This window comes from Abrus precatorius, unplaced genomic scaffold, assembly GCF_003935025.1.
Source record: "Abrus precatorius isolate BTA unplaced genomic scaffold, Abrus_2018 Scaffold1, whole genome shotgun sequence".
Classification (NCBI taxonomy): Eukaryota; Viridiplantae; Streptophyta; class Magnoliopsida; order Fabales; family Fabaceae; genus Abrus; species Abrus precatorius.
This window is the reverse complement of record NW_020874291.1, coordinates 5,472,859-5,500,289: the sequence shown is the minus strand read 5'-3', so window position 1 is coordinate 5,500,289 and position 27,431 is coordinate 5,472,859. Positions and strand designations below refer to the sequence as shown.

The following is a 27,431-nucleotide window of genomic DNA, read 5'->3' as shown; positions in this document are numbered from 1 at the left end:
TCTATGCTTGGGAAAAGCAGGCACTAGCTCCCTCATGGCGCCAGTTCAAAAACGCCTTGCTGGGTTGCTACCAACCAGGCGCAAGTAAGGACCCTTTCGGCGCATTATTTCGGCTTCAGCAAACAGGGACTGTGCGCGACTTCATTGAAGACTTCGAGAAACTCTCACGGCCCCTGAAGCACCTTGACACGGAGGTGCAGATTGGGGTTTTCCTAAATGGTTTAAAGGAAGAAATCGGCGCAGAATTGAGGAGCCTAGAACTTAACTCGTTAATGGAGATGAAGGATAAAGCTATTTTGTTGGAAGAAAGAAATCAGGCTTGGAAGAGAAACCACGTTTTGGCTTGGGCCCAAGGGGCTGTGAACAATAAGCCCAATAATACACCTCATTTGCACACTACTAAGTCCAATAACACTTTCTCCTCGCAAGTGATAACAGGGCCCAATAAAACAACAATTAAGGACTTCCAACCCAAGAGAGATCCATCCTAGCCGAATCAAACACGACCCCGACTGTCCCAAGCAGAGATTCAAGAATGAAGTTGCAGAGGGTTATGCTTTAAGTGAGGGGACCCATGGAACAAGGAGCACATCTGCAAGTTCTGGCACTTCCGGCTTGAACTAGTCGAAGGAAACGAAGGAGAGGAAGTAGAGGAAGGGCGAGGCTAGGCCTCGGGGGAAGAAGAGGGACCCTCTCTAGAGACCGGTCTTCGTGTGCTGAAAATTTCCCTGCAAAGCCTGAAGGGCTTCACCAACAAAAAAATCCTTCATGGTGAAAGGAACTCTCCGAGGACAGGACGTCATGATCCTGGTGGATTGTGGGCCAGAAGGCAACTTCCTACACACGACACTAGTGGAGACTTAAGATGAAGGTAACTGAGACCCTCCCCTATGGGGTGGAACTCGGAACAGGGACACAGCTCCAAAGCAAAAAGGTGTGCGAGGGAGTCAGACTTGATGTACAAGGGGTGGCAATTGTACAAACATTCTATCTCATCAAGTTGGGTAGTGTGGATATAGTACTGGGCATGGAGTGGCTGCAACGCTTGGGAACGATTACAGCAAATTTCTATCAGCTGTACATTAAATGGCAAAAGGGAGCTGAAAGTCGGATGATACGAGGGGACGCATCCTTAGGCAGAAAATGTGCCACACTCAAAACAACTTTAAAAGCATTAAAGGAGGAAGGCGGGGGAATTTTGGTGACTGCAGTAGGACCAGAGGTGGAGGCTCCATCGGAGATACTAGACGTCATGCGCAAGTTACAGGAAGAGTTTGAAGATATCGGCACAATACAAAAGGGGCTACCCCCTGTGAGGACATGCGACCATGCTATAATCCTTAAGGAAGGAGCAGTCATACCACATATCAGGCCCTACCGTTATCCTCACTCGCAGAAGAATGAGATTGACAAATTAGTGGATGAGATGCTAGAAGCTGGCATCATCAAGCCCAGTATTAGCCCATATTCAAGGCCAGTATTGCTGGGAAGAAGAAGGATGGAGGATGGAGGTTCTGCGTTGACTACCGAGCCCTGAACAAAATCACCAGACCAGACAAGTTTCCCATTCCAGTCATTGAGGAACTGTTGGATGAACTGGCCGGAGCACCGGTGTTTACTAAGCTGGACCTAAAATCTGGGTACCACCAGATTAGGATGCGGGAAGATGACATCGGAGAAACAGCATTTCAAACACACGAGAGACATTATGAATTTTTGGTAATGCCTTTTGGGTTAAACAATGCTTCTTCCACATTTCAATCGCTCATGAATCAGGTGCTCCGACCCATCTTAAGAAGATTTACCTTAGTCTTTTTTTATGACATTTTGATCTACAGCCAAACAGAGGACGAACATTTGAAGCAAGTAAGGAATGTGCTGGAGCTATTAAGGCAAAATCAATTGTACATCAACAAAATTTCCACCTTGAGTACAAGGTGATTGTTCAGGAAGGGATATTGTTAGAGACAAGTTTCCTGAGTGCTTGAAAGTTTACAAGCGGCAAAACTATAGGAGAGGAATTAGGAAATAAGTTGTTATGTTCTGTTTTGAGTAGTTTAGGATTTCCTTTTGTTATTGTTTTCTGTTACCTTCTGTTATTTTCTGTTTTAGGATTTCCTTTTGTTATTGTTTTCTATTACCTTTTGTTATTTTCTGTTACAGTAGCTAGGAGCATGATTTTAGGAAACATAACAACTTAAATAAGGGGATTACAAAGGGGAATGGGCATCAGGAAAATTATTTCAAACTTAGGGTGTTGAGCCACTTGAGAGCTCACTCTCCATTGCTGTAATTTCTGCTCAACTGAGCCAATTCAATACATAATTTAAATTTCAGAATCCTTACCTTATCAATAACCCAATCACCAATAGCAAAAGTTACATCTCTTCGACGTTTTTCTGCATAACATTTTATTTGTTCTTGTGCTTTATTGAGATTGATTTTCAACTGCTTCAAAGCCTCATCTCTATCTTTAAAATCTCTTGCCGCAACCTTTACTTTAGTTTCTCCATCTAAGTACCTCACCCCTAATGGAGGCTTACACCCATACACTATCTCAAAAGGAGTGAAACAAGTAGTTACATGGAACGTGGTATTATACCACAATTCTGCCCAAGGCATCTACAAAGACCAATTTCGGGGTTGTTCAGAAGCAAAGCACTGTAGATAAGATTCCAAACAGCAATTGATCACTTTTGTTTTTGTTTGGCCATCAATTTCAGGGTGATAGGCTGTGCTCATTGTGAGAGATGTACCTTGTAATTTAAAAAGCTCTCGCCAAAACATACTAACAAAAATAGGACCCTTGTCACTAAGAATGGACAAAGGAAACCCATGTAGTCTAACACTTTCCTTCACAATCAATGCTACAATAATTTGCGCCGAATATGGACGCTTAAGTAAGATAAAGTGGCATACTAAAAAAGTCTATCAACTACCACCAAAATGGCATCATTTCCTTCAGATCGAGGAAGCCCTGTAATGAAATCCATTGATATCTCCTCCCACACTTGATTCAGAATTGATAAGGGCTGCAATAATCCAATTGGAAAGGTAGCAACATACTTCATTTTTTGGCACACATCACAATATCTTACGAATTCCATGACAGATTTCTTCACTCCCAACCAATAAAGATTGCCAACTAACCTACAATACGTTCAGTGATAATCGAAATACCCCCAAATAGCTATAGCATGAACTCCTGTAATAAAGTAGGAATAAGAGCAGACTATGCAGAAATGACCAATCTATTTTTGAAGAAAAGCACCCTTTGTGAGAAGAAAAACCAGGCCAACTATTTGCATCCTTGGTGAGATCAGAAATGATGTGTTGTAGCTTAGGATCCATATCCACCTCTTTTTTAAGTTCTGTGCTTTGTTGCCAAATTGGGAAAGAAATTAAACTAGCCAATCATCCTTCTATTGACAAACGAGAAAGTGTGTCAACAGCTTTGTTTTCAGGCCGCGGTTTATAAATCACCTAAAATTGGAAGCCAAGTAATTTGGCCAACCAATTTTGGTGAATTGCAAAAATCACTTGTTGCTGCAATAAGTCCTTATGATTTTTCTGATCTGAATATACAATAAACTTCCTTCCCTATAAGTAATGGTGCCAATGCAGAATTGATAGTGCTACTGCCATGAGCTCTTTCTCATAAATTGATTTTGAGAGGTAATTGGTAGAGAGTGACTTGCTAAAATAAGCCAAGGGTTAACCATTTGCATTAAGACAGTGCCCAAGCCCGGGCTTGAGGCATCACATTGCAAGGCAAAGAGCTGTGAAAAGTCAGATAAGGAAAACATCAGAGCAGTTGTAATTGCCTTCTTTAAGATTTCAAATGCTTGTTGAGCTGCTGGTCCCCAATTAAAAGCTTCCTTTTTTGTCAATCTTGTTAAGGGTTTGGCTAACTGCCCATACCCCTGGATGAACATTCGATAGTAAATCGTTAATCCTAAAAAACCTATAACACCGTTCACATTTCAGCTTTGGCCAATTTAGAACACTTTGTACCTTAGCTGGATCCACAGACACCCCTTTGTTTGACAAAATGTGGCCCAAATACTCTACTTGAGTTCTCCTTAAGCTACATTTCATTTTATTTGCAACAAACTGATTTTCTTTGAGCACCTAGAGGACAATGGAGAGGTACTGTAGGTGAATCTTCCAATCCTTGCTATATACACCAATATATCATCAAAAAATACAAGCAAGAATCTGTATAAAAATGGCTTGAATATCTGGTTCATTGTTGCTTGAAAGGTAGCTGAGCCATTCATTAACCCAAAGGGCATTACGAGGTATTCATAATGACCTTCATGGGTTTTAAATGCTGTCTTGGACGCATCTTCCTCCCTCATTCTTATCTGATGGTACCCAAATTTCAGATCCAACTTTGAAAAGAAGCTTGCCCATGTAATTCATCAATCAACTCATCAACAACTGGAATAGGAAATTTGTCCCGCACTGTTGCCTTATTAAGAGCCCTATAGTCCACACACATCCTCCATGTAGCATCCTTTTTTTAACAAGAATTACTCAACTAGAAAAAGGACTAAAATTATGACGAATTATACCTTGCTGCAACATTTCGTGAACTTGATGCTCAATTTCATTTTTTCAATGATGTGAATAGCGATATGTACTAACATTTATCAGTTCTTTGCCTTCCTTCACCTTCCTTCAGATTGATGGAATGGGCTATTCCTCGACAAAGGGGTAGCCTAGAAAGTTCATTAATAACTTCTGGTGACTCTTGCAGCACTCCTTCTATATCCACTTGCTGTTGTGAATTCAGCACTCCTTGTTTTTTTCCATTAAGCCCCTCTTCTGAGTTCAACAGTATAACCCTCCTTGCATCTGTTTTGAGCCTTCCAAAGCACAAAGAGAAGAGTCATTAAGGTTGGGATTACCACCATAAGTGCATCTTGAACCTAGCACAACACCACCTACCAACTCCAGCATCTCTTTTCCTAACTTGAAGCACATAGTCATATTTCCCCAATCCTTTTCCACCTTACCTAGTGTTTCCAACCATGCTACCCCCAAGATCATATCCACCCCTCCTAAGTCCAGAATATAAGCATCCACAACCACATCTATATCTTTGAATTGCAAGGGTAAACTAGAGCTTTTGCCCTTAGTGTAGACCCTATGACCATCCCCCAACCCCACCCCAAATAGTTTTGTAGGGTCTATAAGAAAATTTTGGTGAATGTGCTACCTCTGATGCCACAAAATTTTGACTTGCCCCACTATCAACCAGAATTAGAATGAGTTTTATACGTTGACAATTCAAAACTGGTCACTCCCATGAGGCCCATGAGTTTACACTCTAACCCCTCACCTTCTGTGTCGTGCTCTATTTCTAACGTCAATATTTCTTCCATAGTAGTCAATAGCAGCCATAGTGACCGCTATCGCGGAGGAGCAGAGCAGAGCAGCAAGTTGCCGCTATAGGGAGCTTATAGCGTTGCATTTCAATGGAGCAACCATCGCACCGCGAATAGCAGCCAATTTGCGGGAGCATTGCAGCCATAGCGGCCGCTATTTCATCTCTGGCCAAAACCTGACTTTGCCCTTCTTTTCTTAACGTTGGACATCTTTAAATAGGGGTAATATTGGTATTTTGCCCCCTTTTACATTTCTGATATCTTCTTCCTATCGAGCCCTAAGTTTTCATTTTCATCTCTCAATTCTCTTCTCAGTTCCCTGTGGTTTATTCTTCCCCATCTTTGTTCTCTACGACATTTTCTTGCTTCCAGTGTCCTCCATCTCCAACAAGGTTTCTGAAGTGTCTTCATCTTCTTCATTTCTAGCGAAGTTTCTGACGTGACTTAGATGTTTCCAGTCGCCTTCATCTCCGGTTGTCTTCTTCAACTCAGGCGAAGTTTCCAACATGATCCAAACATTTACAGTCATCTTCTTCATCTTTGATAAAACATCCGACGAACTTTCGACGTGATCCAAACATTTCTAGTGATTGACCATTTCTCTCTTTTCTTATTTCCTTCTCTGTTTTTATTTCCTTCTCTGTTTTTTATTTCTCTTTGTTTTGGATATTAATTTTATATTAGGTATAATACTTAGAACTTTAGGATAGCGGGCATCCCGCTATCCACTATGCTGCTATCGCGTGTTTTAGGTCAGCCACTCTGCACCGCTAATTGAGATTGACTACTATGATTTGCCCGCTATCCACTATGCTGCTATCGCGTGTTTTAGGTCAGCCACTCTGCACCACTAACTGAGATTGACTACTATGATTTCTTCTGCTTCTCCCTCGTTGTCCCCATCTCCCATTTTTTACTAGCTTTAAGCTTTTTTCAGGGCACTGATGCAAAGGATGAAACTTCTTTCCACAACGAAAACACACCCCTTTCACCTTTGAGTCCATCAATTCTTGATAAACAAGTGATGCACACCCCTGGAATTCTTAGAACCACGATGATCATTGTCCCATTTGTGCGGAGCTGAGTTCAATGTTGTAGACGAGCCCTTCACATATGCTGACTTTTGGTGGGACGAACCTAATCCAAATTGGGCCCAACTATTATTGGGCTTAGTAGAGTCCATCAGATTTTGACCTTTCTCCTTTTAGGTAAAGTGTGACCTGTATGATTTTCCAATTTGGCTTATGTAACTAGAACGAATCCGAAATGATGCAACATCATTGCTTATTACCAAGCCATCAATTTCCCATTCCATGTCTTGTGCAATCTGCATCGCCTTCCATCGATTGATAGGGTGAAAAGAACGGACCCTTTGTCGAATATAGGGTCTTAGTCCAGCCATGAAATATCCAAGATATTGGGGTTCCAATAAGCGAGGAACCTGTGCCGAAACGTTTCCGAACAACTTAATGTAGTCATCTACTGCACTTAATTGATAAATCACTGACAATTGTTCAAAAGGATTGTCATAGATAGTTCCCCCATAGCGCAACAACAAAGATTGTTTTAACATCGCCCATGTTTAGTTGCCCTTCTGATTCTCATAATAACGTAGACCAATGAATGGTACTTCCTTCCATGCACAACCATGAGAGTTTCAGCTTCAACTCGTCAGGCATATCATGTACCTCAAAGTAGGTTTCTGCACGTTGAATCCATCCCATGGGGTCAATCCCTTGGAATCCCCGTAACTCCACTCGTTTTGCTGTAAGGTGATAATCGTGTACTCCGTTGTTTGGTGGTTTGTCAAATGACTTATCATTCATCTAGTCTCCCTCTGCTCCACAACTATTGTTATGCCCCTCATCTCTGTGAAGGGATTGGTGCACATCCTTATGATATTCCCAGAATGAATGTTGCATCTCGTGTTGTGACTGCTGAATCTCTTAAGAGAGCAGCACAAAACTCACTTAAAGAACTCTCCATGCCCTCCAAACATGGTCCCAAGGCTTCAAACTAAGTTACTCACCCCTCCAAAGCATCACTCTGATCAGTTGGTTTCAGTGACATTGTGATGTATCTGGCAGGTCAGACCAATTGATGGAAATTGAGATGCAAATATTATTGAATATCAACAAGAAAAAGGTGACTACACATAACTGGAGCCTATGGCTCCTCAAAAATCTCCAATTGATACAGGAATTCTGCCCTACTGCACCCTCTTACAAAATGTAACAACTTAACCTTTTTTCCCCACAAACCTCGCCTCTTACTCTTATCATGCCCCTTCTAACTAACTCATGCATTCAATTCCTTTTTTGCCCTATTGCTCTTTTTCTTCCTCACATACACCCTCCACACTTTGGGCCCCTCAACAGGATCCAATAATTGATCCCCTTCCCTTAATTTGTCACTTGGGCCAACAGCCCCAACACTAAATGCCACAGCTAGCCCTCTATTATCTAACAAACCGAAGCTGCTAAACAGCTCATGTTGTGATTGACTTATTTCCATATGTTAAACCAGCATGGTCAACCCAAATTTGAGGGTCAAAAAGCATTTCCATGCCCAGTTGCAGTGCATTGTGTCATTTTAATGAACTTAATGCAACAATTAACAAAGTTAGGATATCATTTATGCAACAATTAACAAAGTTAGAGATTTGATCTTTGTATCCTTTCAATACTTGTGTTCAACTCATCTGAAACAATGCACAGGTCACTGGTCTCCTTATTTTGAATAAAGCTTATTGGTTTTGATTATAATGTGGATATTGCTGAAAATAATAAATAAACTCAGGTAGCATAAGATAAAATAGTCACAATGAGATGTCAAAAATATAAGAAAAAGGTAGTACACTTACCTGAGCCTCAACTGTACAACGAGTCACATGGGCAATCAGGCATTGTGCATGGAACGCATGTCCACATGGAAAGACATAAAATGAAGCCATTTGTCCAACTGATGTATAACCATGACCCATGCCGAACTCCCTGCCAGCGGTTAAAATTTTCCTCCGACAAACCTAGGGTGTCAGATTAAAAATCATTTCAAATGAGAGCATAAATTCAGAAAATTAAATCAGAAATTTAAAGGAAGATTGATCTTAATTATGGTACACTAGTACAAAAGTAAACTGCACAACTTAAAAGCAGTAGCTGCAGTTGTCTGAGAAAGATCAATACCCCACAATCCTCATCTCGATCAATAACAGTGCATCTTTGAGCAAGTGCACTGATATCATTCCTGATGTTGTCAGCACCACGAGTTGCATCATTCATCTCTTCCTTCAGCTGTTCAATTTGCTTATTGTAATCCTCCAATGACGAGCAGATAGCCTCCTGCACAAATTGATAGGACCCTCAAAATTATAAGAAATAGAAGAAATTGTATTGATTGAAATGTGTACAGAACAAATATTCTAGTAGAGATAAACCCTAACCAGCCCATAGCCCTTGGCTCCTTTAGAGTAATGCTTTGTGCATTCTCTGCCTAGCTAAACAGCTTTACAACAAACTAATGCAATGCTCCCCCTCATGTATCCCCACTATCTCCTTATATATTCCCTCACATGCTATCAACACTCCTCCAATTTTAACCAACTTACACATTTTGTCTACTTGGGCCTGGGCCCTTTATCCCGGTTCCTATCATTACTGCCCTCTAGAACTGTGCAGCCTTGTCCTCAAGGCTGAAATAAAGGCCTACCATCTCGACTGCACCATTGTTAACCAATGCAACCCTTCCGAACCATTTTAACCTTCCACTATGATCATACAAGATGGAGAAATACCTAGTTAGAAGAATTGTAGACCTGTCCTATCTTCTTCATCAATAGAGTTTCAGGTATAGTAGACTGAGGAGAATCACCATTCTCCTCAAGTGTAGAGGCAACAGAAACTCTAGGGTGACTGACCATCTTCTCAAGGATTACATGTGGTACTTAGTGACTGTTAGAATGTAATTAAGTCATTAGCCGTTACAGATTTGTAGGAAATTAACAATTACATATTCTAGGAAATTAGGATGATTGTAACACGTATTCTTCGATACATAAAAAATGCTCTGAGATGGTTATTGTATGAAGACAAAAGCAATACTAAGCTCACTTGTTATTCTGATGTGAATTGGGCAAGATCACCAACATATAAAAGATCCACTTTTGGGTATTGTGTTCTAATCGGAGGAAACTTGATCTCACGGAGAAGCAAGCAAAACATAGTTGCCAGATCCAGTGCAGAAGCAGAATATCATGCTATGGCAGCAGCCACTTGTGAGCTTACATGGCTTAGGCAACTACTACTACAACTAAAAAAGGGGACATCCATGAAACAAAACTTATTTGTGACAATCAAGCTGCACTTCGCATTGCATCAAACCCGATCTTCCATGAAAGAATCAAACATAGAGATTGATTGTCACTTTGTGAGAGAAAAGGTCCTCTATGGAGAAATCACTACTGATTTTGTCAATTCTAGCAATCAGCTGGCTGACATGTTTACCAAGTCCCTTAGAGGCCCTCCAATTGAGTACATTTGTAACAAGCTTGGTGCATAGAAAATTAACAATTACATATTTTAGGAAATTAGGATAATTGATTCCTGATTATTAGGTAGAAATTAAATGTATTTAATTCTATAAGTTAGTATAAATTTAATATTGTGTGGGCTGCATTAGGCACATAACACATTCAGCAAATATACTTTCCTATACTGTCTTCTCATCAAACCCAATCACTTTTGTCCCTTTTATGTCCTCTGGGTTGAAAATTGGTACTGCAAGGTCACTAATTTTTCCAAATTGTTTATAATCAGAGGCCTTCTTACCAAATTTTGAACCTTTCTTTTGATTAACACCAAATAATGAATTCAGCAACCCAGGTTTATGATGCTTGAGTTTACCTAGAGATTCATAACTGCATAATGCAATGGAGACACAACTTGTATGCATACACACAAGGCCTTGAATCCCATCCAAACCTTGCAGGTTGATATCAAGGATCAGTGTATTACAATTGGCAATAGAAGCTTGGGATTGTGCATTATATACCCTCTGAGCTTCCCTTTTCTTTTCAACACCAACCCATCTGGTAATCAGTGTAACATATGATCCCTTCAGTATATATTTATCATTGCTTGCCTCTTGGGTGATTTGTTCTTTTGTTCCATACTTGAAACACGCACCCCCTCTACACATTTGTTGTGAATCTCTTACAACTTGTAAGTATTTTATAGTTCCGTATTTGGACAACTAAACAGGATTTTATTCTTAGAAATATTGCTCAGACACATGCCAATAAAGGGTTTGTGTCCCATCATTTTTGACTTTTCATTTGCATAATTCCCTTGCAACATATTGAAAGTCATTACTGCATACCCCTTTGATTCCACTCAGTGTTGTTAACTTCTGTATTGAAAATATTTGAGTCCTTGTTCATTGACCAAATACACAGAATAAACCCCAAAATTCCAATACATAGAGGGCCACCCAGGCACTATCATCCCTACTATTACACATGCACCTTGATACCCCCTCCTAGAAGCTTCACAACCTAATCTGACAGTGGGACTAGACATTGGAAAGGTACAATGTTGCTGAGGATTACCCTTCAATTTTGAGCAGTTGTTGTAGAAGAATAGCTTATTACCCCTCGAGTGTTATTACGAGAGACTGAGTTAAACAGAACGTAAAAGCAAATACGTACTTGGGCTGACTGGGCTAGAGACACCCATTACCTTTGGGCCTAGAAGAGTCTGAATACCTTTCCAGGAAACACCTCCAGTTCCTCTTCGTCCCTTTTTCACATCTAGATGAATAATAGAATGTTCTCACCTCCATCCTTTGAAATTTACATCGAGGGTTGAAGATCTTCCATCTCCGCATCCTTCTACATGCCTCAAGTTGTCCAGCCTCTTACAAATGTTCGAGTTCTCTGTGCAAACCAGCATCTTGCCCATGACATACTGGACTCTGCTAGTCTTTTGTTACCCACATTCAAATTTCCCAAAACAACTGTTGTTTTCATCATTTGGCACCTTCCCTTCTTCCTCCAAACCTGAAACTGCTGACAGGAAAAAATCCTCCATCCAGTCCTTTTTTGTTTGGAGGAATGCCCTTGTTGCAATGACTTTTCTGCTTTAGCTCCTTCCTTAGCCTTTTTTTCAGCATAATCTCTATCTATCTATGTTTCTTCAGTATTCATTAAGTCCTGCCGAAGTTCCTTCCAATCTTGTCAGAATTCCTTCAAGGAATCTAAAATGGCATTCATTCCATCATGAATCTTCAGAGAACTCATTGAGTGAGAACTCAATGAATACGCTGATATTCATCCTTTGTATCCGGCGAGTGGGAGCAATTGACAGGACCCTCAAATGTATGATATAAGAAATAAAAGAAATTGTATTGATTGAAATATGAATTACAGAACAAATATTCTAGTAGAGATAAACCCTAACCAACCCAAAGCTCTTGGCTCCTTCAGAGTAATGTTTTGTGCATTCCCTGCCTAGCTAAACAGCTTTACCACAAACTAATACAACGCTCCCCCTCATATATCCCCACTTTCTCCTGATATATCCCCCTAACATGCTACACACACTCCTCCAATTATAACCAACTTACTTACACATTTTGTCTACTTGGGCCTGGGCCCTTTATCCTGGTTCCTATCACAAATTCGGATAAATTCATCAATAGAAGTTTAGAAAACAATCATCTAAGGTGCAACATTCTTGTTAATAATTAAAATGGAAGCTGAGATATTATATGAAAATGTCAACAGAAAATAAAAATAGAAAACAAGTGTACTAGTATCATTAGATAAATTAATCAGAGTTAAATATTGTCAGTCAATAGCAAAATCAGAGAAAAATTAATTGTACCTTGAAGTCATCAATCAGGACAAAATCTGGAAAGAATGGTAATATATCCTCAATCTTTAGCAGGCCATCAGTTTCTTTAAGAAATGCAATTGCCTTCCTTATGTTTTCCCTCTTAGTTCCTTTTTCTTGTTCAACAACATGCTTAGCAATCATGAGCCAGAGCTTCTTTCTCAAATCCTCATCATCTTCAACCTTATCAGCTTCAGCCATAGCAAGCTCTGGATCAACCTAGTACAAAAATGTGAGTAAGCACAAAAGTATCTGGTAGAAACCCAGTATCTTTATCAGTAAGAATGGAGAAAGAATTCAACAATTAACAGAACAAAACACATCCATTGCAGAACTCACAGGGTCTGCACCTCCCAATGCCAAAAGGCCCTAATTTACTCTCACAAATGACAAGATGATCTCCTTTCCTCTCTTCTATTCTATTTATACATGTAATACCTTTCACTAATTGTAAGAAACTGACTTACTACAGATTGTAACCAACTAAACTAACTAACTAATGGGTATCTATCAATACTCCCCTCCTTAAGTTTCACCTTATCCTCAAGGTGAATGGGATAGATATACAAAAACAGTCCACTTGGGTCCCATTTTTTGAAGTACGTCTGAAACCCCACTCCATTGTCACCTGAAAATAGCCTTAGCCCCTCCTGAACACAAAAAGGTAGATGCAACCATGCTCCTTTAGTGTTCAGTTTTTTGTGATATTTTTGACCATGAAACAAAACATTAGAGACCTGGTTCTCTCTCAATGCCCAGAGGCTCCAATCCTCTCTCAATTCACAAGACTTTCCCCCCCTCATCCCTTCTTATTTATAGGCAGCATGCCAAATTAACTAATTCAGGAATCAGGCTAACCAACTGAGATATTGTATCTACTAATAGGTAACTAATATATTGTAATTAACTTCTGACGAGAGTTACCTAACAAAATCATTTTCGAAAAATGAAAAAGAAAAGTAAAATCCCTTCAACATATTATTTTGATATTAATCCCTTCACATATTTAAAGGATTATTTATTTCAATAGTAATATGTAAAAATATTGAAGATTGTCAAAAATATTGAAGATGTAAACATTTTTTAAAGGATCATGTTTCTTTCTCCCTTTAATTTGTAATCTATTACTTGTCTAACTCATTCTTTAGATTGAGTCATATCCTTTACAAAAAATGACTTTTTGTAGGACTAGAGTTCAAGAAAAATGATTGGCATCGGATTTTGTTGGAGCTGTTGGCCCAAGTGACGAATTAAGGGAATGGGATCAGTTATTGGATCCTGCTGAGGGGCCCAAAGTGTGGAGGGTGTATGTGATAAAGAAAAAAAGCAATGGGATAAAAAAAGGAATTTAATCCACGAGTTAGTTAGAAGGGGAATGATAAGAGTAAGGGGAGAGGAGAGAGAAAGGGAAGTTGTTACATTCTGTTAGAGAGAGCAATAGAGCAGAATTCCAGTGCTATTGGGATTTCTGTAGGAGCCATTGGCTCTAGTTATGTGTAGTTACCTTTTCTTGTTGATAATCAATAATATTTGCATCTCAGTTTCCATCATATTTGAATCACAAGGACTTTATCAACTATACTCTGCTCATGTTGGTTCAATAGTGGACTCTTCTCTCTTGATTCATGATTAGTTAGGTCATCATAGTCTTCAAAAGTTACAACAAATAGTACTTAATCTCTCCAGGTTGTCCATTTTGTCTTGTGAATCATGTCTATTAGATAAGCATATCCACAATTCCTTTCATAATCGTGATAATGGTCAAGTTTCGTCTCCTTTTAGTTTGGTTCATTTTTATGTTGGGGGACCAATTTGTGTTATGTCTACCTTAGGATTTAGATATTTTATTACTTTTATTAATGATTATTCCGGTTGCACTTGGTTATATTTAATGAAAAATTTATCAAAGTTATTTTTTATATTTTAATCTTTTTACCATGAAATTCAAAATCGATTTGGTATTCCTATTTTCACTTTGCATTGTGATAATAATACTTGTGAATATTTGTCTCACTTTTCAAAATTTTATGGATTCCGATGACATTTCTCATCAGACTTTTTGTGCTCATACCTCTCAACAAAAAGAAATTATTATAAGAAAAAATAGCACCTCATTGAAACCAATGGCATTCTTCTTCATGGTAATTTTCCTCATTATATTTGGGGTGATGTTCTTATAACCTATTACTTTATTAATCAGATGTCTTTTTCCATCTTACCACACTTTGCCTTGTTCCCTTGTTAGTCTTTACATCTTCTCCTTCCCTGTCTCTCTGGATCCACTTTTTTTGTTCACAATCTTAGTTCACAGATTAACAAGTTCTCTGCTCGTGCTCACAAATGTGTCCCTGGTTACACTCGATCTCAAAAAGGTTATAAGTGTTACTTTGTTACTCTTAATTGTTACCTTATTTCGGCTAAGGTTACCTTTTTTGTGTCAATTTCAGTTTTTGAGTTTTCTCCTTCTCATTCACCGAGTTTGAGCCTATCACACTTTTCTGATTTCTTTTTCTTGTTTCTATTAATTTTCAACCACTAAAGGCACCATTTCTTCCAAATATTCCTCCTCTGTGTCCTTTATAGGTAAACCACAGACAAAACCACACATTCAGTTTGCCACCACCTAGTGATGAGACTTGTTCTGACTTACTTTCAGTACAAACTCCTCTGCCTCTTCTAGCTTTGCCTCCTACCTCCTAAGCTTGATCTTCCTATTGCTCTCCAAAAAAGTATACATTCCACTCATAATTCTTCACCTCGTTATGTTGTTTTAACATATCATCATTAGTCCCTCATTATACTTGTCTTTCCTCTATCTTTTGTTTTTATTCCTAAGAATGTACGTGATGTTCTTTCCCATCTCAGTTGGCAACAGGCCATGATTGATGAGATATATGCAATTCAGAGTAGTGTTAGTGGTACTTGAGACCCCATTCATTTCCTTTCGGGGAAGTTCATTATTGGAAGCAGATGGATTTACACTATCAAGTTTGGCCCTAATGGCCATATTGACTGTCTTATGGTGAAACATTTTTTTCCAATGACTACAATGGCCTTTGTCCATTTATTCTTATCAATGGTTGCAATCCATCATTGACCTCTTTATCAACTCAACATTAAGAGTGTCTTTCTCAATGGTGATATCATGGAAGAAGTATATATGGAGCAACCTCCTAGATTTATCTTAAGAGGAGTCTTTTCTAAAATTAATCTGTCGTCTGCAAAAATCCCAATTTGGCCTCAAATCAATATCTTAGAACATGATTTGTTCGCTTCAGTTTTGTGGTACAAGCATTTGGAATAACTTGAAGTGAAGGTGATCATCCAACTTTTTACTGTCATTCTGCTTCAAAATGCATTTATTTGATTGTTTATGTCAAAGACATTGTTATTACTTGAAGTGATCATCATGGCATTACACAAACAAAGCATCATTCATGTCACTATTTTCAGACAAAAGATATTAGCAAACTTTGACATTGTGATTTCTTAGAGGAAGTTTGCATTTAATATTGTTAAGAAACTTGGGTCTAACTCACTCCCAAAAGCTAGCTCATAAGAGGAGGACTGCCATAGCCCTTATAAGAAGTATTCTGCCTCTATTTCTAACTAATATGGGACATATTAACACACACCCCTCATGCCTAGGACTGAACATCTGGTGCATGAAATTTGCAGGACTAGACATCTGCATAGGTAGACCCAACAGGACTGGACATCTGTGAGCAGTCCAACGTTGGACTGGACATCTGCATGGGTGGACCCAACAGGACTGGACATTTGTGGGCAGCCCAACATTCAAACTGAATAGGCTCTGATACCATATTAAGAAACTTGGACCTAACTCACTACCAAGTTAGCTCATAGAAGTTAGCTCATAGAAGCAGGACTACCTTATCCCTTATAAAGAGTATTCTAACTCTATTTCTAACTAATGTGGGACATCTTAACAGATATCTTAGAGGAAGCAAGTTTAATGGGTAACAAGCAATCCAGAGAAATATAGGAGATTTGTTAGAAAGTTATACTATCTCACTATCACTGGTCTAAATATCTCTTTTGTAATTAGTGTTGTAAGTCAATTTCAATTCCTCTTGTGAAGGACATTAGAATGCGATAATTTGCAATATCGCATTCTAAAATATATCAAAGGAGATCCAGAAAAGAACTCTTGCGTGAAGATAAGGGTTACACTCAAACTATGGGTTACTTTAATGCAGATTGAGCAGACTCTCCTACCAATAGGAGATCCACTTCTAAATATTGCGTTCTTATTGGTAGTAATTTGATTTCCTAAAAAGTTAAAAACAAAGTGTAGTGTCCGTTCTAGTGCTAAAGCAAAATATTGAGCTATGACATCAACTACATATGAACTTGTTTGATTGAAACTACTTAAAAAACTAAGATTTGAGAATATTATGAAAATGACACTCATTTCTGATAATCATGCAGCCTTGCATGTTGCCTCAAATACATTATTCCATGAAAGAACCAAACATATTGAGATAGATTGTCACTTTATCAGGGAGAAAATTTTATGTAGAAACATCAGCACTAGCTTTGTTAATTCAAATAATCAAATAACAGATGTCTTCAACAAATACTTGAGAGGTTCTTGTATAAGTATACATGTAACAAACTCGGTGCATATGACATATATGCTTCATTTTGAGAAGTAGCATTAATATATGTAATTCTAACAATAAGGAAGTTTATCTTTGTAATTATTTAAGTTAATTAATTAAGTAAACATTCTAAAATTATTACATCAATATAAATCTATGTTCTGTTGTACAATTGAGACACGAATTCATTCAAATGTTCTCTCACATTTCTCTCTTTCAACAAAGATTAAAAGAACTTCTAAGTGGATATGTTGAACTTCTTTTTCAAAACCTAGCTCCTGGATAACTATATATACTACAAGGCCACTACCTTACTCCAGCCATAATTGAGAAGGGGATGAAAAAGGGAAAAAGTATCTTCAATGAAAGGCACTTTTAGGCCTCATCAATGAATCATTTCTAAACTTAAGACTTCTAAAGCATGAAAAATAAAATGAGGATGTGTAACAATTGGTTGATCTTGCAGCATCTCCATACCATGTAACTGCTAATGAAAAATATTACCAACGAAGAATATTCACAAAGCAGGTATTTTTAATTAAGCAGTATATAGTAGTCAATAGCGGGCTGCTATCGCAGTGGAGCAGAGTGGAGCGGCGCAGCACCGCTATGGAAACCCAATAGCATTGCAGTTTAGAGCAGCTGCTGTCGTGCTGCAAATAGCGGCCAAAAATGGCAGAAAATAGCGGCCACAGCTGCTATTTTATCCTCTCTAAAGTTCCAAACTTGTCCTCTATTTTTTAACATTGGGCGACTTTTAAGGGAGGCAGTCTTGGGATTTCGCCCTCCCTTATTTTCTGATTTCTTCCCCCCCTCCCTCCCTCTTCTGCAAGCCCTAGCTTCTCATTTCATCTCTCAGGTCTCCCCCTCATTTCATCTCTGGTCTCTACGTTTCCGCTGCTTCTGGTGGCCTTCATCTCCGACGAGGCTTTTGAGACGTTCTATGGTGAAGTCTCCAACATGACCCAAATTGTTTTGAGTCATCTTTCTCATCTCTGGTTGTCTTCTTCAAGTTCAGCGAAGCATCCGACATCACGCAGACACTTTTTAGTCATCTTTTACATCTTCAGCAAACCTGCACATTTTGTAGTGACTGAACATCTTTTTTGTCTTCTTGTTTTCTTTTCTGTTTTTTTATTTCCTTCTCTGTTTTGATTCTCCTACTCTGTTCTGTTGCAAATTTCAAAGCTTCAAGTAGAAGCAATGGCTGCTCCTACACCCTTCGCTATTTGTTATTTATTTCCTTCTCTGATTTGAGTTTTCCTTTCTTGTTTTGGTCCAAATTTGTGTATTAATTTTATATTTTTCAGCATGTGTATTAAAACTTCAGAATAGCACTCATCCTGCTACCACTATCCCCGCTATAATGTTTTTGAGGTTGGCCGCTCCGCGCCGCTATTCAGGATTGACTACTATGAGCAGTATCATTTTTGTATTAATATAGAGGTAAGTTGGAACACACAATCATTATATATTCATATTAGTCTCACCTGTAGGGCAAGAGCAACTGCTTCTTCATGCATAGACATCATACTGTATATATGAACACATGCACGCATTCGTTTTTCCTTGAGGCAAAGTCGTAAGGCATACTTAGGATCATAGAAGAACTCAGGACCATTTTCTGGTCCTTTACCAAATTTGCATTGTAGGAAACGTAGAAGTGAACTATCATCTTCCTGAGTAGACAAAATAAGGAAACAAGTTCATAAGTAGGCACAGTTGTCAACATCAAACATGTCCAAGTTGTAAATTCCATAAAATCTAATCAAGAAAAACCAAAATTAAATGCATCAGCTACAAGAAACAAGACAACTTCAAAACTCAAAACTTCAATTGATATCTCCATGTTTTATTTTATAAAGAAAAAAGCACATGTTAGAATTTCAATAAAATATTTCCCAGAAGGCTCTTGTTCAATTACGTTTACAATTTCAATCCCAATCAGTAAAGACATTATACTGTAAAGAATATGATCTTATTTTCATACAAGAGTGGAAAAACAGGCAATTTGATTTGATCTTAGAAGGAAAAAAGATTCAAATATGCTAGCCAATACAGTCCAGATCTGTCATTTTAGTTTTAATGAATGGCAATACACAGTAAAGAGTAGGTTTGTTTATGCACATGAGAAGTGATAAAACCGGTAAATTGATGTTACATAGTTTAAAAATGTAAGATGCATAGGGTGAATTGTCCAGATATTCCCAATTCCTTATGAAAACTGCACAAGCATGAATGATTTATCAATCTATGAACACAATATTTTTCCACATGCAGGAACAAATATTTTCATTAACGCCCTTCATGATCCCTACATCATAAGTACAGGGATGAATAAAGCAAGCCACTCAACCTGCTTTGCATATAAAGAAAGTAGCAGGTTATGAACTCCAGGATCTTCATTATGCAATCTATGAACACAATATTCAAGATATTTAATGACTTCATGTGTCTCATTCCTGCATGTGGAAATAGTTGAAATATATGAATCTGTCAGATGAGACAGGGCGAATACCAAAAGATGAAAGGAAAAGAAATAAATAAATTGAAGAAACATTTAACTGATTGAAAATACAAATACAAATATGCAGTACTTTGCATGTGGTTCACTTGAGTAACGCATCATTGCAGGAATCAGTTTCCTTGGGTTCAGATTCTTTGTTGCCATCCATGACTCCACGGTTTCATATGCATCAAGAGCAATAAGGTCTGGAGCAAACTTATACTGCATAGGACAGTCAATATTGTTAATTCCTTGTAATATTCCTCAAAAGAGATTGAGAGGCTCAGTCCCAAACAAAAGTAACAGCTAAAAAGCTCAGGAAGAATGGGATACAACGTAGACAGATCATGCACCACATCCCAAAGATGAATCATACCTGCAGATCTATAGGTACAGAAGGTTTCTGAAGCACTTGCAATGCTTTTTTTGCTTCTCCTTGCTGGGGGAAAAACACAATCAGAAACAAATAACAATGAAAAGACATACAATCAATATCAGATGGTATATATCTCAAAATGAATATCTGTAGTAATGACATCGAACTCAAAGTGGAATCAGGGCACCTGAATGTAATGATGCACTACAATCTCATACTGCCCTTTTAAGCTAGCAAAATATACCAATTCTTCAACCCTTCCATAACTGTTAAGAATTGAAAAACCAAAATTATATCAGATCAGTAACCGTATAGAACTAACTCTAGCCAAACTTACAATGACATGGCAATATACAGCTAAGTAAACTGGAGTGCTGATTCTGCTTGGATTATTATGAAAAACAATAAATATAATGTTACTGAAAGATTGTTAAGATGTCCCAAATTGACTAAAAATACAACCAAAATACTCCTTATAAGACTTGGCAATTCTCCTTTTGGGAGCTTGTTAAGTCTATTCTATTTCTAATATGATATTAGAGCTTATTCACTCTTATTATTGGACCATCTATAGCTGTTTAGTCTTGCAAACCTCATACTCCAATTGTCTAGTCCAAACACTCATTATAATACTTGGGCAATCCTCTTCCTTTGAGTTAGTGCATGGAGAGAATTAGGCCCAATCCATTTCTAATAAAGACAAAATTTAAAATTTCTCCCAAAAAATAAATAACATTTGACAATTTATATAAACGGATGTAGTACAGAAATATAGACTTAATGAAAAGTTTTATGAACAAGAGACAAACTTTCAGTCCAATGGTAGATTTTGTGATCATATAACAAGTTCAATCATCAGCATAAAATTAACTTTGATCCACATTGGTGTCAACCAAGTCTAACCCATACACATCACATACACATCATTATTCATAACAAAAACCCAGCACCCTTTTGTATTGTGCATTAAATGTAACACTTTCAGCAAAATGACACCAATATCAGTGTACTTCCTCAGATTTTTCTTGTGTCTTCTTCATTTTGTGATTCCCAGAAGTAATTAATGCCCTAAAAGAACCTGACTAACACATCAGTGTGATGGATGTAAAATTGAAAACTGCAACATCCAACACAGAAGGATGGAACTAACACCATTGAACCTAGATAACAAATAATCCATATATACTTAATCTTCTCAGCTTCAATCCTTGTAGACTCAGTATCCTCATTTAGAAATCCAATAGTTTCCTCATGAATAGTCATAATGATAACTAAATTTTAAAACTATCAAAACTACAAAAATAATCAAATCAAACAAGCATGGATCTGAATCCCCACTCTGCCCTTAAAGCACATCCTTTATTTTTGCTACAGCACTTTGTTGAATTGAAGTGTAAATGAAATAACATGTGGTTGAGAGAAGTTCATGTAAAATATCAGAACTGTACAAATAAAATTGAAGATAACAGGTATGCAACAAGAATACATCCAGCCAAAAATCAACAAGCAGCAGACATATCAAGTATCAACTTCTACCTTTCTAAAAGTTTCATTGTAGTTGTTTCATCCAATACATCCTTGCTATCACTTAGAAAAGCACGAAACTCTTTAATAATTGATTGGTACTCTGAATTGCTATTCTCCAAAGCAGAGTCATCCTCCAAGAGCAGTCGATTTATCTAAAAGATAAAGATATGAAACCAAAATTAAACTGCACACGAAAAATATCTTTAACCTTGAGGGATAATATATAAGGTTTCATCACGTGATTGTTCATAAATATTGGGATAAAGGAATAAAAATGGAAACTAAATTTTCCTTCGAAGTGTTAGAAATGTAGTAAAACCTTGTCCAGGTATAATTCAGTTGCCCAAGTGGATATCATTGTTATTTGACATTTGTCATTCTTTTCTAAATTATCAAGCTTCCGCAATAAGAAAGTTCTCAAAGCATCCTGCAAAAAGAAAAACCAGTGAATTTGTATATGCATGAGTCAAATTTTAAGAAAGCAATTCAAATATATGCCCACATAGTAAAGCAATAACTGTAAATATAAAATGCCCGTAAGGAATACTATGATGCTATATAAATTTACCATTAAGCAAACTTATACACATAAGTTTTAGAAACGAAAAACAAAGCTAAAATAGAGCAGCGTAGTATAATCAAAGATTTTCTTCTTGAAAAACAACTTTACTACATGAACTCTTCCAGAAATACACACACCAGAAACACTGCTGCCGTATAATTCTTTTTTGAGGAATATCAAAGGGCTATCTACTTAGTTTCATAGAGCTGTATACACCAGTAACATGACAAGTACCTGTTCACTGGCACTAATGAATTTCAATGTGACCTCCTCGAATGATAAAATATAATTGATCTGCAAATCATATTCATGTCAGATTTGTTTTTCTTTTGGATTGACAAATATTCAAAAATGTTACTACTTGAAAGCATGATAGGCACGTTGCTTCAGTACAAAACACAATTACCACCAAATTATCAAAATTGTGTAATGAATGTAAAAGTGATGTTATAAAAAAATTCTACACCTCCAAAGTTCAAATTTACAAACAGAACTTTTAAAATATTCAGTGGCCTGTCTAATGTTGTAAATAGGGAAGGTTATATCTTTGTAATTCCAGTAATTAGGTAACTGTATATTCTTATTTAATTCTTGTATTAATGATTCCTATCATAAATATATACTCTACTATTAGGCAAGGAGTCCACTGGACCATTATTATTTTCCCTAACAATCTGCTGCTCTGTTATACGTATATGTACTTCCTATTATAAATTAGGAATATTGTTCAGCCTTTTAATTATATATAATTAGGATTCATAATTTTGGGCAACTGTTTATGAATTCTGCATTTGGAGAGCCTAGAACATATACTAGGCGTCATTTTAAGAAAAGAAAGAGTCCATCAAGTGGTATTACTATTAAAGCTGCAAAAGTTTCCAAGATCAAGACATGTTCAACAACAAAAGGGAAAGAGAAAATGGTAATTGAAGATGATGATGATGATGATGATGAAGAATTAGAAGATGAAGAGATGTTAGAAGAAACAGAAAATGAATTAGAAATTAATCTTTCAGAGTCTGAAGGAGAAGAGAAGGGATATGCCTTGGTGGATGAAAAAGATGATTACATTGTAGTTGAAGAAGAGGACTAGATTGATAATCTTTATTTTTATTGTTGACATTTTGATGACCGCATATTTTGCATTGAATTATGTTTTAGATTGTGGGTTATGCTACATATATTTTGAGTTAATTCTTTTTTATCATTTCTTGTGACCTATAATATTTTTTATATATTTTATTATATCTGCCATGGCAGCCGCCATAACTTTATGGCAGTTTTTTGGATTTCCGCCATGACCTGCCATCTGCCATTGATAACGTTGCTCCAATGTGCAATTTAAACACACAAATTCATTCTATATCTCTCGTTCATCTTCCTTCTCAACAAGAGTGTGATGTTACATAATTAAAAAAGGAGTAGCAGTTTTAAACTATTACACATAAACACAAGTCTATTCATTAGAGGCAAGTCTACCACCAAATATAGAGAATCAAAAGCCCAAGGGGCAGTACAACAACTTTTAAGCAACCAGATGTCACAAAACCAAAGGAAATTCCAGCATTAATATAACAAACTAAATATATCAAAATAGTGAACTTAAAAGGAAAACTTACTTTGGCATAGAAAGATGCGGCTCTAAAATAATCTTTAGAAGAAAACGCAGCTTCAGCCTGCACCAAAAATTGTTTCAGTCAAACACCAAAAAAATAAAAATAAAAAAACATGAATTTGTGTCACCAGACAACCATTTCGTAGGCAGTACTATCAAAGCAAATGAACAGTACCTGCACTAAATATACTTGGTCCCTTTGAAAAGGATCACGACAATTTGCTAAAGCAGCAGCATATTCTTTCATGTCAAGATATACTTTCCACATATCTCGTCCTTCATCATTGATAGACACCTACTAAATTATCAAATACCACAGCACAATCAATTACAACAAAGACAATTAGATCCAAAATTCAGAAAGCTACGATAGTGAGACAACAGCACAAACCTGAAAGATAGAGTTTTGATCATATGCATAAAATAAACCAGCCGTGGCATCACTACACAATCCAATAATACCCTTTGATGCTGAATCTGAAGTTTGATCAAACTGAAGTTCCTCAACGATGTTCTCACTAATTCTGTTTACAACCTACAAATGTTAAAATCTTCAAATATTTTAGCAAGCATACATGAAATTTTTCAAACAGAGATTGTGCATGACATGGACATAAGGATGTAAACAAAAGTGATATATATGTGCAACACACCTTGACCTTATTCCCTAAAAGTAACAAGAAATGGAACTCAGACAAAGCCATTGAACTTGGTTTAACTACTTCAGCTCCTTCAGACAATTTGGAGTAGTCCAAAAGGGCCTTGTTCTCAATAAAATTTTCATTTCCACTTGAAGAGCTGTCAAGTTATTAAAATGTGTAAGCCAAAGGTGAATAAGTTCCCAAAAAAATATCGAAAGATTTCACAAAACAAAATTAAGAACCATTCATAAAGCACAAATAGCATGTTCTGACATGAGTTTTGCAGAACCATGACCCACATAGTGAACATTTTCTGAATCAATATCCATTATTGATGAAACACACAACAAAGTCAATTCATTCTCTACTACCTCTGCTGTCCTCCAAAATTTAAGCCACCATGGTAAATACCAGCTCCAGAAAGCCATGCAAAATGTACAGCTCTTCGTTGCTTAATGTAAAAATGCAACTCACTGGAAGATAACCAATACAATGAAGTCTTAGAAAGGATAGATTATATACCCAAAACAAATGTGAGACTATAAATAATAAGGGAATTTTCAGCCTTTCGATCTCTTACATTTTAATATTTTATGTTGAATGTTCCCTTGATATAACACTATTATTATTATTATAAAGTGAGACAGAGAGAGTCTCCTTGCCTGTTTGGAATGTCACCAGGAAGTTCCATGAAATGTACCGTGCGATCTAAATAACTTGAAAAAACAGTCTACAGTTGTATAATGATTAGTAAAAATAAACATTTAAATATAATGAAGGGAAGGGAATAATGAAAAAAAAGGATATTAATCTTTAATAATGTGATAGAATAAAACATCATGTTTTCGAACAGATACACAATATCTGTAATCACATGTTCATAAGAATTATATGACATTTTTTTAACTTCTAAAAACAAAATGTACAGATAGGTTACTCAACTACTAAAATGTAGAGAGGGGAAAAAAACAAAATGTGAAAATTTATATAGTTAGTATTTGACTTACTTCCAGTGAACCAAAGCCAGTGAAAGAGTAAAGCCGAGTAGGAGTAACAGCCATCACATAATATCTAGTCCCATTGATTATGCTAGCTGTTTCCATCTGAACAGAAAGGACAAGAACCAAAATGAAAATTGAATGCCTTATTCACATTTGGCCTCAAAATTAAACAAGACTCTATGCTAGAAAACTGGTCACTTATTAGAAAGAATAAGGGAATTCTAGCCTGAATACAGTGCCTAAGTTGCAAAACTTCAAGTCTCTGCACCACCCAATGCCCAAAGGCTCAGTCCTCTCACAAATAACAAGATACTCCTCTCTCCCAAACTCTATGATAGAAAACTGGTCACTTTCAAGTTATTTAGTTGTTTATATATAAGCAATCTGCCTTTATTCTTCTCCTTCTCAGCACAATCAACAAACTTAAACAACTAACACACTAAACACTAACTAATTATACCTCTAACTAACTATAGGGTTACCAATCACTCTTCTTTAAATTTCTTGAAATTGGGACAAAACCATAGACAATATCTTGAAAAAAGAACCAATAGCAGTAAACAGACAAAAGATATACCTGCAAACCCATAAAAGCTTCTGAAAGTTCGGTTAATTCAAAGAGAAATTTGATATACTTCTCTTTCTTGTCCTTCTCATCCACAGCCAGCTCATGAAGTTGACCATTTTCTGTACCAAGAATGACTTCCTTCGTGGAAACTGCATATAAAAATTCAGTCAGAACCTCAAGCAGAAACGGGTAAGTGAAAGTCTTTGCCATAAATAAATCAACAAGCTGCAACAGGCATAAATCAAACAAGCGATCAACTAACTACCTTCAGTTATCTGCTGCCTGTTCCATGCAACAGCATTTACAACAAGGCCTTTCATCTTGCCCAATACCCGTGGCTTGGTCCATTTGGCGTGAGTATAGAAAGTTTCAGCTCCCCCGGGACCAACAACAGTGGCAATACAGTGACTCCCTCCAGGATCGACAAAAACCCTGTGGATTGACTGATCCCCAGGACGACCCGCGGAGAGATCAATGTCTGCACTCCAAAAAGACAATAACATATCAGACCCTCAACAATCCAATTGAACAAGCATTTCATCAAGGCACAAAAACAATCCCAAATCCCAGCATAAGCTCAACTACACGCCACTATCAATAACCCTAAAAAAACATATAAACAGAGAACCCCTACTCTATATCTACACCATATCATAGTTAAATCACCAATTCAGACACCCAAAATGTAAAAGTTACTGAATTTGAAATACCCATGTAAATAACATGTCAAACACCAATTCACTTTCGCTCTTTAAAAATGACTATTATTATTCTTACCACAAAATTTTACAACAATTTCTACATCTTCACTTTTTTTTTGTCTTAACTTACACCTCACTACCCCCTTCTCTTCCTATCCCTCTCCGTTGAGTAACAATTATTGTTGGTAGGTATAGGATTACTCTTTAAAATTCAAAGGAAAATATGGAACTGCGAATTGAAGGAATTGAACCATTACCAAACGAATCGCCAACCCCAAAATCATGGCGAATGACCCATCCTCTGCTGGTTCCAATCACAATGACATCATTTCCAGCAGCCATGCATGTGATGACTCCGCGTCCTTTTGCAGCATATCGTTCCAGAAGGTCCACTGTGAACACCTGCCTCCCTTGATCCATTTACCAGTTTGTCCCTTTTTTTTTTTTCGAGGAAAAGCGATCAAATTGAATGAAAAATACGAAGATGAATGAAATGCATCGACTTTCGAAATGAACACTCACTTGATTATCGAATGTTGACGAGGGAATTAAGTGGTTTCCGCCACTGCTCGCAGAGGTTCCACCTACGAGAACACACTTACAGATCATGCGTTGTTCAAACAATAGTTCCTTCTTTGCATTTTAGGCAGTGTTTTTTTTTTTTCCGATGTGAGTCAGCATAGTACAATATTACCAAAATTTCATAAAATTAGATTTAGGAACATTTAGAAGACCAATATAAAAATACTTTATAATTATTTATGTAATAAAATATATTGATTAAATTATTTATTTCAATGTACTCATAATATTTATAGGATTTTTTTTATTAATACAAAATGATAAATAGAATGTAATATTTTTAAAGATAAAATTTACCCTTTTTAATTAAGAGGATTTAATTTTTTTATAATAATTTAATTTTTTTACATATAAAATAATCATGATCTAATTTTATATTAATAAAAAATAAAATTAGTAATATAATTAAAATATATATTAATATTTTCTATTTTTAAAATAATA

At 36.9% G+C, this 27,431-nt stretch overlaps 2 protein-coding genes across 6 annotated transcripts in view; one reads left to right on the top strand and one right to left on the bottom strand.

Annotated features, from left to right (window-relative positions):
* LOC113855879 (vacuolar sorting protein 18) overlaps nt 1–27,023 on the bottom strand; it is a 34,076-nt gene extending 7,053 nt beyond the window's left edge. Inside the window, exons 1-22 of one of the 5 annotated variants that reach the window (XM_027487512.1) lie at nt 26,928–27,023; nt 26,663–26,839; nt 25,970–26,182; nt 25,714–25,853; nt 25,143–25,238; nt 24,798–24,865; nt 24,507–24,608; nt 24,148–24,292; nt 23,886–24,029; nt 23,670–23,789; nt 23,499–23,555; nt 22,114–22,173; nt 21,637–21,744; nt 21,327–21,469; nt 19,978–20,056; nt 19,791–19,853; nt 19,506–19,636; nt 19,265–19,370; nt 18,399–18,587; nt 12,275–12,502; nt 8,579–8,734; nt 8,257–8,418 (exon numbers count right to left, since the gene is read on the bottom strand). In XM_027487512.1, the coding sequence (XP_027343313.1) occupies nt 8,257–8,418; nt 8,579–8,734; nt 12,275–12,502; nt 18,399–18,587; nt 19,265–19,370; nt 19,506–19,636; nt 19,791–19,853; nt 19,978–20,056; nt 21,327–21,469; nt 21,637–21,744; nt 22,114–22,173; nt 23,499–23,555; nt 23,670–23,789; nt 23,886–24,029; nt 24,148–24,292; nt 24,507–24,608; nt 24,798–24,865; nt 25,143–25,238; nt 25,714–25,853; nt 25,970–26,182; nt 26,663–26,825 (2,673 nt within the window). In that variant the 5' untranslated portion in view covers nt 26,826–26,839; nt 26,928–27,023. The remainder of the gene's footprint in view (nt 1–8,256; nt 8,419–8,578; nt 8,735–12,274; nt 12,503–18,398; nt 18,588–19,264; nt 19,371–19,505; nt 19,637–19,790; nt 19,854–19,977; nt 20,057–21,326; nt 21,470–21,636; nt 21,745–22,113; nt 22,174–23,498; nt 23,556–23,669; nt 23,790–23,885; nt 24,030–24,147; nt 24,293–24,506; nt 24,609–24,797; nt 24,866–25,142; nt 25,239–25,713; nt 25,854–25,969; nt 26,183–26,662; nt 26,840–26,927) is intronic. The other 4 variants (XM_027487519.1, XM_027487526.1, XM_027487534.1 and 1 more) reach the window with 4 other exon arrangements.
* LOC113855916 lies at nt 488–2,337 on the top strand. The gene is made up of 2 exons (XM_027487549.1): nt 488–1,719; nt 1,839–2,337. The coding sequence occupies exon 1, from the start codon at nt 866–868 to the stop codon at nt 1,535–1,537; it is 672 nt and encodes a 223-aa protein (XP_027343350.1). The 5' UTR covers nt 488–865; the 3' UTR covers nt 1,538–1,719; nt 1,839–2,337.
* Nucleotides 27,024–27,431: the final 408 nt, after the last annotated feature.

Bases quoted from the DNA above. Each gene is read 5' to 3' on its own strand.
- LOC113855916 (XM_027487549.1), top strand. From the start codon at position 866: ATGAAGGTAACTGAGACCCTCCCCTATGGGGTGGAACTCGGAACAGGG.